This window comes from Vicia villosa, linkage group LG2 (assembly GCF_029867415.1).
Source record: "Vicia villosa cultivar HV-30 ecotype Madison, WI linkage group LG2, Vvil1.0, whole genome shotgun sequence".
NCBI lineage: Eukaryota > Viridiplantae > Streptophyta > Magnoliopsida > Fabales > Fabaceae > Vicia > Vicia villosa.
Window position 1 is genome coordinate 198,624,565 of NC_081181.1, and position 20,453 is coordinate 198,645,017.

Sequence of the window (20,453 nt, forward strand, 5' to 3'; positions counted from 1 at the left end):
GATGACCGTTGAGTGCATTTAATGCTTTGCGTGTTCCGTACAGCATCGCATTTAATGTTATACGCTTTTGTCAACTACCTCGAGCCTTGTTCACGCTGTGTCTACTGACGTAGCCTAGAATAGCTTTTAACGTTCCTTTTGTCAGTCAGCGTAGCTTGCCACTTGTACTTTCTTCTGATCTGATGTTTGTGAATACAACGTTTGAATATCATCAGAGTCAAACAGCTTGGTGCATAGCATCTTCTGATCTTCTGACCTTGAAGTGCTTCTGAGCGTGATACCATCAGAACTTCAGTGCTTCTGTTCTCTTGTTCTTCTGATGCTTCCATAGACCCATGTTCTGATTCTGCTTCGACCATCTTCTGATGTCTTGCCAGACCATGTTCTGATGTTGCATGCTGAACCCTTTGAGACAAAGCTTCTGAGCGCTGAATTATGCGTACTCTTTATATATTTCCTGAAAAGGAAATTGCATTGGATTAGAGTACCATATTATCTTAAGCAAAATTCATATTATTGTTATCATCAAAACTAAGATAATTGATCAGAACAAATCTTGTTCTAACAATCTCCCCCTTTTTGATGATGACAAAAACATATATAAATGATATGAATTTGCGATCAGAAAGAACAGACGGCAAAAGACAAATTACACAGCTATAGCATAAGCATATGAATATGTCTCCCCCTGAGATTAACAATCTCCCCCTGAGATAAATAATCTCCCCCTGAAATAAATACTCGAAGAACTTTAATAAAAGACTTCCCTGATTATTTCGGTAGAGACGATCATATAAGCTTCTGTCTTTAGAGAATTCATAGCTTCTGACTTCTGCTTCCATTGGACAGCTTCAGAACTAGAATTTCTTTAGATCCTTAGAATACTCACAGCTTCTGATTTCTGCTTCCATCTAGGACAGCTTCAGAACTTGAATTTCTTTGATCTTCTGAACATTCACAGCTTCTGACTTCTGCTTCCATCTAGGACAGCTTCAGAACTTGAATTTCTTTGATCTTCTGAATATTCACAGCTTCTGATTTCTGCTTCCATTTAGGACAGCTTCAGAACTTGAGTTTTCTGGATCTTTAGAACATTCGCAGCTTCTGATTTCTGCTTCCCTCGGATAGCTTCAGAGCTTTGAATTTCTACCAACATCACTTCATGCTAGATTTGTATCAGAACATTGTTGAATGTACCAGAGCATCATCTGAGCATCTCTATATCCTGAAATGTTACAGAACAAAAACTAAACGACAAAAGTCAGCATGAACGAGTCAGAACATAAAATGTATATTAGAACACATTATATGTATCAGAGCCATATAGGCCAAAATGATGTATCAGAGCAAATAGAATTTTGTCAGATCAAATAGACAAATATGGATCAAATTCTATTATCAGAGCTTCTGATTCATTCTTCTTTCTTGCTTCTGATTTCTGAAGCTTGATAGCACTCAGCTTGCTTCAGTTTCCATGGTTTTGCTTCTTGTGTTTGCTTTGAAGATTCTCTTCACTTCTTTATACCTGCAAAACACTTAAACCATATAGAACTTGCAGTTCTCGTTAGTGAATGCGTGGGAGCTTTACCCAGCAACTGATAGATTTAATCAAATCATTTATCATTTATCTTCTCCCCCTTTTTGTCATAACATCAAAAAGAATATTTCAAAAGATTCAGATGCAAAGCAAGAGACAAATAAAATTACTGGAATGTAAATCAAGGAAACTTTTTCATTGATAATCAAAAGCTATTACAAAAGGTTCCTATGTTTAACAAGATGAGAAACATTCCTAGCAAATACATAAAAAGTCATCCCAAGAGGAAATGACTACAAAAATTAAAAACAGCACCCTAGCAGGACACACTCCGTGTCAACCCATCAAGAATCCCTGTGGACTCTTGTCTTCCAGACTGGAACCTCCACTGTAGGAGAGATCCAAGAGTCCAAAGAGGAAGAGAGGGACAGTTCACAGACAGAGAGCTAATGTTGCAAACGGGGCTTTCCCTCAACATAGAAGTTAAGAATATCATTCTTAACCTCCTCCCATAACTCAAGAAAGTCTTCTGTCTTTGGGTGAAAGTTGATAACAACATCAAAGAAGAGGTCTGACTTGAGAGGTATTAGGAGAGCCATCCCGAGATATGCAGAGATCTGTCGCCTTTGAGTCATAGATCTTCAACAGGCTTAGGGTGAACGCTAGGTTTGAGCTAGGATTTTTAAAAGAAAGAAAAAACTTGTTTGAGCAAGAGACGAAAACGGAAGAGAGAGAAATAACTTGAAGAGGAATGCAAAGTGAGAGAGATATGAGAGGGAAAAGAAACGTTTGAAGAATATAAAAAAAACTGAAAGAGAGTAAATGATGAAAAGCATTTAATGTTACGTGACGTGAGGAGAGATAATAATGACAAAAGACGTGACTAGCACAGTTACCTATGGTCGGCGTTCCTTCAACTGCACGCGCGCTTATCTATGAATAGTAACGACAGGTTTACCATCCCGAGATAAAACGTTACAGCTGTTTTGCTTTAAAAGAGGTTCTGAATCAACTTAGACAATGAAACGTTAGTAATAACCGAATCATAATTTCTAAAAGATTTCAATCAGAACTTCTGATTTAAAAAATCATTTTCATTTCAGAAGATATTCATACATAAGAACTTCTCATCTTCTCATTCTGGGCATAAATCCATACTGATGTTCTTCAGAATGAACTTAAACCTATCTTCAGCCAGGGGTTTTGTAAAGATATCAGCCCATTGATGGTCTGTATCAACAAAGTTTAAAGATATAACACCCTTCTGAACATATTCCCTTATGAAATGATGTTTAATCTCAATATGTTTAGCTTTTGAATGAAGAATAGGATTCTTAGATAAACATATAGCAGAAGTATTATCACAGAATATAGGAATGTTACTCTCAAATATCTGATAATCTTCCAGCTGACTCTTCATCCAGAGCATCTGTGTACTACAACCAGCAGCAGCGACATATTCTGCTTCTGTTGTTGATAGAGCAATAGTTGCTTGCTTCTTGCTATACCAAGAGATCAAATGACTTCCAAGAAATTGGCAACTTCCTGAAGTACTTTTTCTTTCAATTCTGTCTCCAGCATAGTCAGCATCGCAGAATCCTACTAAGTTGTATTCTTTAGATTTTCTGTAAACTAAACCAACATTAGTAGTACCTTTCAGATACCTTAGAATTCTCTTAACAGCAGTTAAATGAGATTCTCTAGGATCTGATTGGAATCTAGCACACAAACAAACACTGAACAGAATGTCAGGTCTAGAAGCAGTCAAATATAGAAGAGATCCAATCATACCTCTGTATAACTTCTGATCTACCTTCTTACTTACCTCATCCTTACCTAGGATGCATGTTGGATGCATAGGAGTTTTGGCTTCTTTGCAGTCTAGAAGATTAAACTTCTTCAGAAGTTCCTTCACATACTTGGTTTGGTGAACATACGTTCCTTCTGATGTTTGATTTATTTGTATTCCAAGGAAATACTTGAGTTCTCCCATCATGCTCATTTCAAACTCAGCCTGCATAGACTCAGCAAACTCCTTTCCAAGTGTAGCATTAGATGTTCCAAAAATAATATCATCTACATATATTTGACAAATTAAAATATCCCTTTTAAAGGTTTTACAAAAGAGAGTAGTGTCCACTTTTCCTCTAGTGAAACCATTATCCAGAAGGAAAGAACTTAAGCGTTCATACCAAGCTCTGGGAGCTTGTTTCAATCCATATAATGATTTCTTTAGTTTAAAAACATGATTAGGAGACATAGAGTCTTCAAAACCAGGAGGTTGATGGACATAAACTTCTTCATCTATATAACCATTTAAGAAGGCACTCTTAACATCCATTTGATAGAGAGTGATGTTATGTTGAGTAGCAAATGAAATTAATAGACGAATAGATTCTAACCTGGCCACTGGTGCAAAGGTTTCTGTATAGTCAATCCCTTCTTGCTGACTATAACCCTGAGCCACCAGTCTGGCTTTGTTCCTTACCACTTCACCTTTCTCACTGAGCTTGTTTCTGAAGACCCATTTTGTACCGATTATATTGAATCCATCTGGTCTAGGAACAAGATCCCAAACATCATTCCTTGTAAACTGATTCAGTTCTTCTTGCATAGCAATTATCCAGTCTGGATCTTCTAGAGCATGATCAACAGAAGTTGGCTCGATCAAAGATACAAGACCTAATTGACAGTCTGCATTGTTCTTAAGGAATGCTCTTGTTCTGATTGGATCATCCTTCTTTCCAAGAATGACATCTTCTGAATGACCAGAGATGAGTCTGGATGATCTTCTGACAGATGGTTCTTCAGAAATGCTTAGGTTCTCCAGAGAAGCTGATACTAGATCTTCAGATTCTTTGCTTCTGGGAAGCTCTGCTTCTGATGCGTTGCTTCTTGGCTCAACAACTTCTGATATATCAATATCACAATCTGCAAAATTATCAAACTGCTTTGGTTTTTCAGAACCAAGCTTATCATCAAACCTGATATTGATTGATTCTTCTACAATCAATGTTTCAGTATTGTATACTCTGTAGCCTTTTGAGCGTTCAGAATATCCAAGAAGAAAACATTTTTGAGCTTTGGAATCAAACTTACCAAGATGATCTTTAGTGTTCAGAATAAAGCACACACATCCAAAAGGATGGAAATATGAAATGTTGGGCTTTCTATTCTTCCACAATTCATAGGGAGTCTTATTTAGAATAGGTCTGATAGAGATTCTATTCTGAATATAGCATGCAGTGTTTATTGCTTCTGCCCAGAAATGCTTAGCCATATTGGTTTCATTGATCATGGTTCTGGCCATTTCTTGCAGAGTCCTATTCTTTCGTTCTACAACCCCATTTTGCTGTGGAGTTCTAGGACAAGAGAAATCATGGGCAATACCATTTTCTTTGAAGAATTCTTCAAAGGATCTGTTCTCAAATTCACCACCATGATCACTTCTGACCTTTATGATTTTACACTCTTTTTCAGATTGAATCTGAATGCAGAAATCAAAGAACACTGAATGAGTCTCATCCTTGTGTTTCAAGAATTTTACCCATGTCCAGCGGCTATAATCATCTACGATGACTAATCCATATTTCTTCCCTCTGACAGATGCTGTTTTGACTGGGCCAAACAGATCAATGTGCAAGAGTTCTAATGGCCTTGAGGTAGAAACAACATTCTTGGACTTGAATGCAGGTTTGGAGAACTTGCCCTTCTGACATGCTTCACAAAGAGCATCTGATTTGAATTTCAGATTAGGGAGTCCTCTGACAAGATTCAGTTTGTTAATCTGAGAGATCTTTCTCAAACTAGCATGACCTAATCTTCTGTGCCAGACCCACTGCTCTTCAGAAACAGACATAAGACAAGTCACCTTCTGACTCATAAGATCTTGCAGATCTGTCTTATAAATGTTGTTCTTCCTCTTGCCTGTAAATAGGATTGAGCCATCCTTCTGATTTACAGCCTTGCAAGACTCTTGATTAAAGATTATATCATAACCATTGTCACTCAATTGACTGATAGATAAGAGGTTATGTGTTAATCCTTCTACAAGAAGTACATTAGAAATGGAAGGAGAGTTACCAGACTTTATAGTTCCAGAGCCAATTATCTTGCCCTTCTGATCTCCTCCAAACTTGACTACTCCTCCAGATTTAAGCACCAGGTCTTGGAACATAGACCTTCTTCCTGTCATGTGTCGTGAGCATCCAGAGTCCAGGTACCATGACATGTTGTGCTTTGTCCTCTTTGCAATCAAGGATATCTGCAATAGGAATAATCTTATCCTTAGGTACCCACATCTTTTTGGGTCCTTTCTTGTTAGATTTTCTCAAGTTCTGATTGAACTTGGGTTTAACATTGTAAGCAATAGGAGGAACAGCATGATAATTTTTAATGTGAGTTTCATGATATTTCCTAGGTTGTGTCACATGCTTTTTGGTGTGTGTTATGTGAAAACTTTGGGCATGTGAAGTGTGCCTAATATCATGGGAGTGGCCATACTTGAACTGATCATACAATGGCTTGTATGTGAGTTTCATTTCATCAACAGGTTCAAGTTTGTATGGGGTTTCACCCTCAAAACCAATGCCGACTCTTTTGTTTCCAGACACAGCATATATCATAGAAGCTAGCTGACTTCTGCCAATACTTCTAGATAAGAACTTCCTGAAACTTAAATCATATTCTTTCAGAATATGGTTTAGACTAGGAGTGGATTTTTCTGAATCAGAAGGAGATCCAACATTATTGGATAATTTTAAAAGTTTTTCTTTTAATTCAGAATTTTCCAACTCAAGCTTCTTTGTTTCAAATTCAAATAGCTTTTTCAGCTTTTTGTATTTGAGACTAATCTGAGACTTGAGTTCCAGAAGTTCAGTTAGACCGGAAACTAACTCATCTCTAGTAAGTTCAGAAAATACCTCTTCAGAATCTGATTCTGATGTAGATTCTGATTCGTCATCTTCTGTCGCCATCAGCGCACAGTTGGCCTGCTCATCTTCAGTGTCTGAATCATCCTCTGACTCATCCCAGGTTGCCATAAGACTTTTCTTCTTATGAAACTTCTTCTTGGGATTTTCCTTCTGAAGTTTTGGACATTCATTCTTGAAGTGTCCAGGCTCATTGCATTCATAGCACATGACCTTCTTCTTGTCAAATCTTCTGTCATCAGAAGATTCTCCACGTTCAAATTTCTTTGAACTTCTGAAGCCTCTGAACTTCCTTTGCTTGGTCTTCCAGAGTTGATTTAGCCTTCTGGAGATCAAAGACAGTTCATCTTCTTCTTCAGATTCTGATTCTTCAGGATCTTCTTCTCTAGCCTAAAAAGCGTTAGTGCATTTCTTGATATTTGATTTTAATGCAATAGACTTACCTTTCTTTTGAGGCTCATTTGCATCCAGCTCTATTTCATGACTTCTCAAGGCACTGATAAGCTCTTCCAGAGAAACTTCATTCAGATTCTTTGCAATCTTGAATGCAGTCACCATAGGACCCCATCTTCTGGGTAAGCTTCTGATGATCTTCTTTACATGATCAGCCTTGGTGTATCCCTTGTCAAGAACTCTCAATCCAGCAGTAAGAGTTTGAAATCTTGAAAACATCTTTTCAATGTCTTCATCATCCTCCATCTTGAAGGCTTCATACTTCTGGATTAAAGCTAGAGCTTTAGTCTCCTTGACTTGAGCATTTCCTTCATGAGTCATTTTCAAGGACTCATATATGTCATAGGCCGTTTCCCTGTTAGATATCTTCTCATACTCAGCATGAGAGATAGCATTCAGCAAAACAGTTCTGCATTTATGATGATTCCTGAAAAGCTTTTTCTGATCATCATTCATTTCTTGCCTTGTCAGCTTTACGCCTCTGGCATTTACTGGATGTTTGTAACCATCCATCAGAAGATCCCATAGATCACCATCTAGACCAAGAAAGTAACTTTCCAGTTTATCTTTCCAGTATTCAAAGTTTTCACCATCAAATACCGGCGGTCTAGTATAACCATTGTTACCGTTGTATTGCTCAGCAGAGCCAGATGTAGATACATGTGTAGACTTTTCACTTTCATCAACCATCTTTTACTGAAGCGTTTTTCTCTTCCTGAATCTTTTCTAAACACGGTTAAGTGCTTGCACCTTAGAACCGGCGCTCTGATGCCAATTGAAGGATAGAAAAACACTTAGAAAGGGGGGGGTTTGAATAAGTGTAGCTTTAAAAAACTTGACAGATAAAAATAAATGCACAGTTATTTTTATCCTGGTTCGTTGTTAACTAAACTACTCCAGTCCACCCCCGCAGAGATGATTTACCTCAACTGAGGATTTAATCCACTAATCGCACGGATTACAATGGTTTTCCACTTAGTCAGCAACTAAGTCTTCCAGAGTCTTCTGATCACACACTGATCACTCCAGGAACAACTGCTTAGATACCCTCTAAGACTTTTCTAGAGTCTACTGATCCACACGATCACTCTAGTTACAACCTGCTTAGATCACTTCTAAGACTTCCTAGAGTATTCTGATCCACACGATCACTCTAGCTCCTTACAACTTAATGTAATTCTAAGAGTATTACAAATGCTTCTTAAAAAGCTATAATCACAAACTGTGATATTTCTCTTAACGTTTAAGCTTAATCTCACTAATATATTACAACAGCAATGTAGTGAGCTTTGATGAAGATGAAGATTCTGAGTTTTGGATTTGAACAGCGTTTTAGCAAGTTAATTTGAATTGTTTTGGTGCAGAGTCGTTAACCTTGTTTCTCATCAGAACTTCATATTTATAGGCGTTGGAGAAGATGACCGTTGAGTGCATTTAATGCTTTGCGTGTTCCGTACAGCATCGCATTTAATGTTATACGCTTTTGTCAACTACCTCGAGCCTTGTTCACGCTGTGTCTACTGACGTAGCCTAGAATAGCTTTTAACGTTCCTTTTGTCAGTCAGCGTAGCTTGCCACTTGTACTTTCTTCTGATCTGATGTTTGTGAATACAACGTTTGAATATCATCAGAGTCAAACAGCTTGGTGCATAGCATCTTCTGATCTTCTGACCTTGAAGTGCTTCTGAGCGTGATACCATCAGAACTTCAGTGCTTCTGTTCTCTTGTTCTTCTGATGCTTCCATAGACCCATGTTCTGATTCTGCTTCGACCATCTTCTGATGTCTTGCCAGACCATGTTCTGATGTTGCATGCTGAACCCTTTGAGACAAAGCTTCTGAGCGCTGAATTATGCGTACTCTTTATATATTTCCTGAAAAGGAAATTGCATTGGATTAGAGTACCATATTATCTTAAGCAAAATTCATATTATTGTTATCATCAAAACTAAGATAATTGATCAGAACAAATCTTGTTCTAACACAAAGAACCAACAACATTTCATAGACGAAACACTCTCCAAACCATCACCCACAGATCCTCTTCATGTACCATGGGCAAGATGCAATAAAATGGTTCTTGCTTGGATTTTTCGGTCAATCACTGAATCAATCGCAAAATCAGTTCTTTGGATTCATACCGCTGCCGAGGTTTTGGAGAATCTACGAATGTGATTCTCTCAAAGCGATATCTTCTAGATCTCCGACATCCAAGATGACTTATACAAATTTCGGCAAGGTATTCTCACTATTTCCAATAATTTTACTTAGCTCAAAGTTTTTTGGGATGATCTTAAATTATATCGACCAACTTCTTCTTGTTCTTTCTCAATATCTTGTTCGTGTGGAGCGATTGCATATGTCAAAAACTACCGAGAACAAGATTACGTGATTTTTTTTATGAAAGACCTTAATGGGAAGTTCTCATCTTCAAAATTGCAAATCATGATGATGCACCCCTTACCAGATATTGATCGAGAGCTTTCTCATTGGTGAATTAACAGGAACGTGAGATGAATCCCCCTTTCTTCTATGCATTTTCCTTCAATCGATGCAATAGTTCTTACTTTTGTTTTGCAAGTTAATTTAAATGCATCTCAAGGTGGCAACAAAACTTGAAACCCTTATTCCAGAGGAAAAACCCCCTTTCTCCAAGCCTAATCGCGCATGCACTCATTCTGGTCGTACTAACCACACAATTGACACCTGTTTTGTCAAACATGAATATCCGCTTAGATTCAAGAACTAGGCTAAAAACTACTTCTTCCACAAACAATGTTTATGATCAGGCACCTACGACTTCAACAAGTCCAAGTTTTGGTTTTACACAAGAGCAATACAACAACATCGTGGAGATGATCTAACAGTCAAGACTTCAATTCACTCCTATGACCAACTCAATCACCAACACAGCCCTTTTGATTACGACAAACTCCTCCCTGCACAATGGTAAGTCTTCCATTTTTTGGATACTTGACACATGTGCAATTGACCACATCACTTATAGTCTTACACATTTTTTCACATATCAAACCATTAGTCCTATTTATGTTACTCTTCCTAATGGATCACAAATTAGTGCTAACATAAACAATGCCTTATACATCCCTAGCTTCAATGTTAATCTTGTATATGTGGCCAAACTAACTATTGACCTTAATTGTCATCTATTTTTCTATGCTAATGCCTATCATATTATACAAAATTATTCCAAGAAAATGATTGGTATAACTAACTTATAAAAAGGCTTATACATTCTATAATCTCCTATCTATCAAACACTTCTTAATTCTGATGACAATAACTCCTATGATCTTCGGCACTCAACATTAGTACATGTATCTAATGTAGGTTTAAAACCCATTTCTAGAATTTTTTTCTTTTATATATGGTAAACCTAATTTGGTCCCTTGTGATTCTTGTCATTACGCAAAACAGATAAGACTATCCTTTCCTTTAAGCAATACTTTTACTAATGCTCCTTTTGATTTATTACATGCTGATTTGTCGGACCCTTACTCTATTATTTCTCTTCTAGGTCAAAGATACTTTTTAACTTTAGTTGATGATTACACTAGATATACATGGTTCATATTCCTCAAAACCAAATATCAAACTAAAGTTAGCATTACCAACTTAATAGCTTACATTAAAATCAATTTAAAATAACCCTAAAATGTTTAAGATCCGACAATTGAACTGAGTTCCTCACCCTAGCAACTTTTCTTTTGTCCAAAGGAATCTTACATCACAAGCCTTTCCCTGAAACTCCTCAACAGAATAATATGGTGGAAAGAAAACAGCAACACAATCTTAATGTAGCTAGGTCCCTTCATTTTAATTTCAATACACCTTTATCCATGTGGAGTTTTGTGTGCAATATGCTATCCACATAATCAAGAAGTTGCCTACCCTCTCCTCAATTCCATAAGTCCTTATGAACTTATTTTAAAAACTCATCCATGCTATAGGCATCTAAAGGTTTATGGTTATTTATGTTATGCCACCTCTACGCAAGCACATAAGACAAAATTTTACTCTAGGGCTAGGAAGTCTATCTTTATAGGGTACCAAGAGGGCGCAAAGGGTTTCATCTTGTATGATTTGTCAAGTCATGCAATATTCCTCTCCAGGAATGTTATTTTTTATTAGTCTTATTTTCCTTTTAAAATATATGCTAACTCTGCTTAATCCCAACCTATCCCCTGGATTCCAATCTAACCCGGCTCCCATTCTTAATGACACACCTTCTGACACTGACCCTACTGTACCTCTAGCTCATGACTTTCCCATGCCAACTCCTAATCCCGATACATCTACAAACCTACCTATACCTTCAACTCAGAATTCTAACAGACATTTTACAGGAGATGTACCTCCAACTTATGACCTTACCTTAACCACTCCTAACTCTGATATTCCTTATCTATCTGAGGCATCAGATGCAAACTTAGTTCCTGCTTCCCCTTAGCATGACAAGTCCTTATCCAACACACCTTTCATAGCCACCTCTGAACCCGTGCACCCTCTACTCACAAGAGATTCAACTAAAATTTCCCATGCTCCCTCCTACTTGGCAGATTGCTCCCTCCTACTTGGCAGATTGCCATAGTTTACAAACATCTACCTCATTATCTTATTTCTCTTCCCCTTCCATGCCATATCATATTTCCTTTGTCCTGTCTTATAATAAGTGTTCCCTTTCATATAAAAGATACTGATGTTGTATTTCTTCAAACCCTGAACCAAAAACTTTCACCCAAGCAAATAAACTTAATTGTTGGAAACATGCCATGAGTGTTGAGTTACAAGATCTTGTTAACAATCATACTTGGTATATTGTTGACTTACCCCTTGGCAAAATCCCTATTGGGTTTAAGTGGCTATACAAAATTAAATATAACTATGCCAAATGTATTGGTAGGTACGAGGCAAGGTTTGTTGCCAAGGGTTATATCCAACTTGAAGGTCTTGACATAGTTTGACACCTTCTCACATGTGGCAAACATTACAAGAATCATAGTTTTTCTTTCTTTGGCAGCAATCAAAGGTTGACATCTAGCACAATTGGATGTCGGCAATTCTTATTTACATGATGACCTCCAAGAAAAAGTCTACATGACCCTTCCTCCAGGCCATTCTACATCATCCTCTTCCAAAGTATGTGAGCTCCATAAGTCTATTTATGGCTTGAAATTGGAAAGCAGACAATGGTGCTAAAAACTATCATCTTTTCTCCTTTCTATTGATTTTACATACTTTGAAGCTAATCACTCATTATACACTAAAGTCATTCCACACCGTTTTACAGCCTTACTAGTTTATATGGATGATGTTCGTACTAGAAACTTCATCACTAAGTTAAATTCTGTCAAACAAGCCTTGGATGTTGAGAATGTTGCCTCCAACATTGGACACCAAGTTCAAAATTAAGGATCTGGAACAACTAAGATACTTCTTGTACTTTGAAATTGCTAGAAATAGCTCACGGATTTTTTTCAACAAAGACAATATTCCCTGACATCTTGCTTCCAAACCTTCTTCTATTCCCTTTGATCATTCCCTCAAACTTTCTGCATTAGAGGATACCCCTATACTTTTGTCATATTTTTATTGAAAATTTGTAAAAACCATACGTAAAGAATTGTATATAAGTTTTTTCCTTTTTAGTTTTCTCATTTTAAAACAATTTTTAAAAATAGAATTGCCAACCAATTTTTTATTAAATAAACATTTAATTTAATCTCTAGACTATCACTCTTTCATAATTTACTCTCTAAACTATTATAATCAACGATAATAGAATGAAATAATAGTTTGAAAAATATTTTAATTACTTTTAAAATAATTTATAGGCTAATTTGATAAGAAAATAATAATTTAGAAACCAAATTAATTGTTTTTCTATTTTTGGCTTAATTTTATTCTAAAATACAATTATTGAAAATAGATTTAAAAAAGAGTATTTACAATAAAATACTCTTCCAGTTAAGTAGATTTTTAAAATATTGTGATAGGAAAAACACTAATTAAGCGGATTTTTAAATTTAATGAGAGAATCTAGTTAGATCCTTTTTCTTGGGATTATATATTTTACCACACTATAGTCATGGAGGATATATATATATATATATATATATATATATATATATATATATATATATATATATATATATATATATATATATATATATATATATATATATATATATATATATATATATATATATATATATAGGGCATATCATATGAGAATGACATATTTATATGAGAATGTGAGAATGAATCTGAACCATTGGATTTTAAAATAAATGGTGGAGATTATATATGAATCTTTTTTTTCTCTCTCATGCATCTTGAAATAAATGAAGTAGGAGAGAGAAAAAAAAGATTCACTTATAATCTCCACCATTTATTTTAAAATCCAATGGTTCAGATTCATTCTCACATTCTCATATAAATATGTCATTCTCATATGATATGCCCTATATATATATATATATATATATATATATAGAGAGAGAGAGAGAGGATGACTCAGGTGAGAACACTTGGTTATTATGAGAAATGAGAACAATGAATCACGACCATTAAATTTTGATTTTTTGGCTTTAATGGACTAGATTGATTTCTCTTTCTAAGATCTTTAATATTTATTTTAAATCAAAATAGAAAAAAAACATATCCAATTCATTAAAATCAACAAATCAAAATTTAATGGTAGTGATTCATTGGTCTCATTTCTCATAATAACCAAGTGTTCTCACTTGAGTCATCAAAGTTTTCATTTGATACGTCCCCATATATATATATATATATATATATATATATATATATATATATATATATATATATATATATATATATATATATATATATATATATAGAAAATTTCTCTATAGACCTCCCAACCTTCTAGTCCACCTCTGGTGAAAAACCCAAACTACCCCTGACTTCGGAAGTTCATTTCCGAAATGCAAGAAAAAGGCGTTTTCGGAGATGCATCTCCGAAAGCGCCTTTTTTTTTGAAAAAATTGTCTTATTTCGGAAGTTCATTTCCGAAAACAGCATTTCGGAAGTTCACTTCCGAAATACTGCGCGTTCTGCAGATTTAACAAAACACTCCCCCTCCCCCATTCATTTACCCTAACTCAAATCAAAACACAACCCCTCTTCAAATTTTCTGCCAAAATCAAGTGTAAGATCAAAGAGCATTCCCAAGTCTTCTTCCAAACTCATCATCAAACACTAATTGGTAAGTTCTACATTGTTTTTTCAAGTTTTAGATCTATTTGAATAAACTCTAATAGGGTGTTTAGAAACTGAAAAAATCACATTAAGATAGGTTAGTACTGATATTAGGATGTTTAGTAGGCATAAAAGTAGTTTTGGTTTAGGTTTTTTTGGGTCTGCCATTGGAGGCTGTATTGAAGGTCTGCGCAGGGGTGTTTCGGAAGTTCATTTCCGAAAACACCTCCATCCCAGTTTCGGAAATGAACTTCCGAACTGTATCAGAAGTGCATTTTTTTTGTTTTTTCATTTGTCTCGCATATTAATCGATTTCGATTGTTTACAGGAACATGTCAGGCAACCAGCCAGCACGCATCAGATAGGGCAGGGAGTCCTAGACTGCGTCGGCTAGACGCGAGCGGGCGGCGGCGCAGCTGGCGTCGACACGCGGGCGGGGCCGGGGACGCCGTGTGCACGTTCCACAGGACTTGGTGGAGAGTTCATCTGCTTCAGGCTCTAGGAGTAGGCTGGCTCGGGTATCTTCTTCCCGCCAGCGAGAGGAGGAGGATGAGGATGAGGAGGAGGAGGTCATACCGGATGTTGACCCTCCAGTCGGGGAGGAGGAGGAGCAGGAGGGGCAGGAGGTGGATAGCTATCCGGGAGGGCCTTTTGACACTTCCCTGCTGATTCACTACCAGGATCACGTCGCTCGGCGGATCTGGGAGGGAGAGGTATTTTTTTTAAGTTAGCCGTTTATTTGTCACCATTTTTTATAATTTTACCGTTTATTTCTCGCTTATTTGTTTTTTTTTTGTAACAGGAGAGAGAGCCATTGAAAATGGTGAACCACTCCAGGAAGATTTTCGGTCTGTTTAAACCAGCAGCTCAGTGGTTTAACGACCATGTGCGAGGTTCAGGACTTAGCGGGCTCTGCATGACCGGGTACACCACCATCAGCACCGGCATGCAGGGGGCATTTGTGGAGCGCTGGCACAAGGAGACGTCTTCTTTCCACTTGCCGGTGGGGGAGTTGACGATCACCTTGCATGACGTCCAGTGTCTTCTCCACCTGCCTATTAGGGGGCCGCTGTTGCACCACTCCAGGATCCAGAGGGTCGAGGCCATTGAGTGGATGATGCACTATTTGGGCCTGCCGCACGAGGTTGCTCACTTTGAGTGTGTCACGACTTGTGGGCCTCATGTCCGGTTCACTACACTGAGCATCTATTTTGAGTTCCACCTGGACGCGGCGGCCGAGGCCGAGCAGGAGGATAACGACCTATTCAGGGAGTACCACCGCGGCTGCGCTCTTCGGTGCTGGTACATGCATATGGTAGGCGCTGCATGCTTTGTGGACAAGAGTGCCAGGTACGTCGACGTGGCCTACCTCCGCTATTTCATGGACCTGGATACCGTTCACCAGTGGAACTGGGGGTCAGCTACTCTGGCATATCTCTACCAGAAGCTGAATGAGGCCTCCAACTGGAGGACGAGGCAGTTGGTCGGATCCTGCACACTGCTTACGGTACGTTTTATTTTAATACATTATCGTATTTATTTATTTATATATGTTTCGTATTTAATTTTAATACATTATCTTGTTTCTGTTTCAGAGCTGGATCATCTCCTACTTCTCCCGCATCCACGGCTTTCACATCGATCCTGCGTACGTGGACGCCATGCCCAGGGCCGTCAGATACGCTCTCCAGAGGGGGAACGATGCGGTGGGACCATACCGTCTGTACTTGGACCGCACGATGCACGACGACGTCACCTGGAGGGCGTTCGTCGACTACGCTCAGATTGTCCCCTTTGACGGCATTGCTCTATATTCAGGCTGGTTGGCATGCGGGACCGGCATCATGGTTCGATATCTCCCTGAGCGGTGCATGCGTCAGTTCGGATTCGTGCAGCGGATACCCAGGTCACCCTTTGAGGCTGCTCCCGACACTGTGACCCGAGTGCAGCTCACTGCCATATGGGAGCATTGGGAGGATCATGTGGTACCGCTGGAGTACCGTCTCACTCGGGTCACCCAGGACTGGCACAGTGAGGAGGGATACGTCACATGGTTCTACCGGGTGTCACATCCTCTTCTGAGACCCGACATTCCCGGCGCTCCTAGGCCAGCACACGAGGAGATCCTGGAGAACCAGCAGGCCGAGGATGATCACGCCATTGATCTCATGCCGATCTGCCAGCGGATATCGATGCTTGGGCGGGACGCGTTGGGTCGAGGTATCGTGGAGCGGGGCGGTCCAGAGGCAGTCGCCGTGATGGAGATGATCGTCACTGATGCGGACCGTGCGGCGACATACAGGCGGCAGAGGAGGTCTCAGGGCGAGAGGTTTAGGCACACCCAGTAGTGGTCGGATTTATATATTTTTTGTTATCGGATTGTATCTTTAGCACACTATTTTTATTTTTTTCGGTTTGTATATATTATTTTCATCGGATTAGTATTTTTTTTTGTTTATTTATCATATTAGTATTTTCAGTTTATCTATTGCTTATTTTATTTGGCGTTTACGTTTAATTAAAATGCGAGACTGTTTAAGAAAAAACATAAAAAAAAAACACAGTTTCTGCATAATTCGGAAATGAACTTCCGAATTCATCCATGAGGTGTTTTCGGAAGTTCATCTCCGAAGACACCCCCATGAGGTGTTTTCGGAGATGAACTTCCGAATTATGGAAATTTTTTTTAAAAAAAAAACGCTTCGAAAGTTCATTTCCGAAGCAGGGGTATTTTGGGATTTTCGCTGGGGGTCACCCCCATAGGGAGATGGCCAAAGAAAAATTCATATATATATATATATATATATATATATATATATATATATATATATATATATATATATATATATATATATATATATATATAAACAAATCAAAAGAGAAAATCGTGTTAAAAAACAAACTAATCTTCGAAATCTTATCTTTTTTATAAAATAAAATAAAAATCTGTTTTGATTTGATAATTTGTTACCCGCTAAGATTATATGAAACAAACAGTGAAGATTGCATAACAAGTAAACTGAGTTTCGCTATAAATTAGCATTCCAAATCAATATATATAGTAACATACACTTTGATAGAATCTTCATCACTTTCAAGCTTATGGCGGAACGCGATTTTGCTTCCAGAATATTAGAGGAGTGTGGTGGTGATGACTATTTGCTGATTGAAAAGTTACTAAGGTTGCGATCCGACTCTTTGGCGAATCAATTCAAAACTAAAGCTTCTGCTATTCTTCATGCAAATAATCGACAGTATGCACCTGTTTCAGAGACAATAACAACCAATAATCATGATGCTGCTGCTGGTACAAGTGTTGGTAAAGTTGATGCATCTGATTCTGATGATGTTCTTCATTCAAAGAATCGACAGTGTGAGTGTGATGCTGCTAAGGAGACAATAGCAACCAATAAACATGAGATTGTTGCTGGTAGAAGTGTTCGCAAAATACTTAAAATAAAACGAAGTGATGGACTGAGGAAAGTTGTTTGTGGAAATTCTAGTGCAGAAAATAACGAGACAGCTACCAAGGAATCTAACAATGCTGATATAAAGAATAATGAGACAACTGCTGAGGAATCCTATTCGGATTATGAACGTAATAAAAAAGTACATAAAATAGAGAAGATTGCCGGTATGTTTGAATCTATGTTGGATCACAATGTTAACCCTTGGGATGAAATGCGTTTAAAGAATCAAGAGATAGCTGCTGAGGAAATCGACAATCCTAATACAACGAATAGCGAGACAGCTGCTGAGAAAATCGACAATCCTAATACAAAGAATAAGGAGACAGCTGCTGAGGAATTCGACAATCCTGATACAAAGAAGAATAATGAGACGGTTGACGAGGAATCTTCGTTTGACAAGAAAATAAAGGCTAATAAGAAAAGATCAAACAAGCGTCGAAAGAAGAAAAACAATAACAATGGTAGCATTAGTCACCAGCGGGAAGTAGAAGAACCCGGACTTCCTTTGGAATTCAAAGAAAAGATTGAACAAATGGGAGGCATTGAGGTGAAGTTGGTGATCCAGAAGAAACTAACCAAGACTGATGTGACGCGAGGCAATAGTCGTCTCGCCATCCCAAAAGGAAAAATTAAAGAGAGTTTTCTGACACCAGATGAGGAATCGTACTTGGATTATGAGCGTAATAACAAAGAAGAGAAGATTGCAGGTATGTACGTATCTCTGTTGGATCACAATCTTAACCTTTGGGATGAAATGATCTTGAAGAAGTGGAAAATGGAGACAGCTGAACTCTACAATATCACAGAAGGATGGAATGAGCTTGTAGCAGAAAACAAATGGAACAAAGACGAGGAGGTGGAGGTGCAACTTTGGTCTTTCAGGCGCAACCACAAGCTCAATTTTGCGCTCGTCAAGCTCTAGCAAATATCTATCAATTAATGAAGATGAAATTTTTGTATGGAGGAAGGCTTTACCTTTCGTCGATAAAGAAGATTTTTTTAGGGACTGTTTTGGCTTTTGTGCTTCTAGATTTTCTTAATTTTTCTTATTTTCTCCTTTTGGCAAGATTTTTTGTTTCTGTTTTTCTTTGCTTATGTATTGTTTGTTGCTTTAGTCATTATTTTAAGAAGTTTTGTGTCTTGTTTTATTTTAATTTTATTCTTTTATTCTTTTATTATTATATTGTTTGAGTTCATTATTTACAGAATCTATGATCTGCTTTCTTGTTTAGTTCATGTGTTGAAGTGTGGATTATTGGTACTTAACAAGCCACCTCAACAAATTGTTGCATCCTTTTACTTATCAACATGGTTGAGGCTAAAGCAAATAAGGCAACAAAACTTGTAGCTCAAGCAATTGCAAGCTTAATGATTTAGTCGCAAAATGCACAGGTTCTTAAATACTGTAATTGACATTTTGTAGAATGCATGGTGAAGAAGCTCGGGCAGACTAATTAATGTAATTGTTAGTTATATTTTTTTTATCATGAATGTTAGCTGTTTGATTAAATGTCTGATAGACTTTGGGGGTGGATGTTACCTGTTTGATTAATTGCTTTGTTTTTTTAGTAGATTATGCTTACTCATCATTAATAGTTATTTGTAAGTTATGGAAGCTTAACTGCAAGGTATGACATGCTTTGGTTATGAAGTTAGATGTGAATGTGATTTTAGTTTGCTTTAAGATCAGGACAAACATGAGCTGGAATTGGATTTCTAGAGATTCTGGGAAGAGTTTTGCTCATCCAGCTTTGGCAAGGCTCTTGTCATTGTTTGATTTCTTAGATATCTAATGCATGTTTATCCAGCCATGGTTAAGAGATTAGTCTTTGGTGTGAATCTAGGCCTGTTCATGGCGAAAAACTGAACCGAACTAATAAATAGTTCAAGGAAATCGAACCAAACTAGATCTTTGGTTCAGTGCACTTTGTCTGAAACATATAGAAACTTCTTTCCATTTGTTTTTTGTTTGCCCTTTTGCTATAAATCTCTAAACAAGGCTGTCTGCAACGATTCTGCATTGGTTTTGCTTGCTTTCAAATTTGATTTTTTGGTTCCTTAAAACTTAAGAGCCATAGAGTATTATTTTAATCCCGGAGATAGGCCCGTATTAATTTAACCAAAGTTGGATGTATTTTCGTTACACAATCCAAATTTGGAAATTTCAGAGCTCCAAAGAAAATTATTATCTTTATTTATGAATTGCTTGTAACTCACATTAAAGTCATTCTCCACCCTCACCAATATCCCATCCAAGCGAGTGAGTCTCTTCGATTGCCAAGCAAGTAGAAAAAATTCTATTTGTAATACATTTCTTTCTCTTGCTACATTAAGCAGCTTTGGACCTTTGGTAACTAGTCAATTCAACTTTGTGTTATTCAAGATCAAATTCAAACTCAAAAACTTCAATTAGAGAAATTTCAACTCTAAACAACCAATACCTTGTAAGGAAACAATTTAAAGGTGTGATAGAGATTCTAAACTACACAACTTTGATTCATGTAATTTGTTCCATTAATAAGATATTCTTACTAGATAACTAGTCGATTATTTGCAGTTTTTTCATTTATATTTTTTGTAAAATTTATATTGCTATTGATTAAAATACTTTATCAATTTGTTTTGTTTAAGACAAACATAGAGAGAGTAATAAGTTAAATCCATTGTACAGCTGGATATGGTGTTTACAAGGCACATTCTTATCATTGTTTTCGGTGCCTGCAATATTTTAAAACTTAAAAAAGCTTTAAAAAACAATTAGAACATGCTTCTAACTCCTCCAAATTCGTGGTGGGACAAACAAAGAAGCATCTTT

The 20,453-nt window shown here is 37.3% G+C and overlaps 1 protein-coding gene across 1 annotated transcript; it reads left to right on the forward strand.

The window, feature by feature from the left end:
• The first annotated feature begins 17,270 nt into the window (after positions 1–17,270).
• LOC131651053 (B3 domain-containing protein At1g05920-like) lies at positions 17,271–18,560 on the forward strand. The gene has a single exon (XM_058920733.1). The coding sequence runs from the start codon at positions 17,271–17,273 to the stop codon at positions 18,558–18,560; it is 1,290 nt and encodes a 429-aa protein (XP_058776716.1).
• Positions 18,561–20,453: the final 1,893 nt, after the last annotated feature.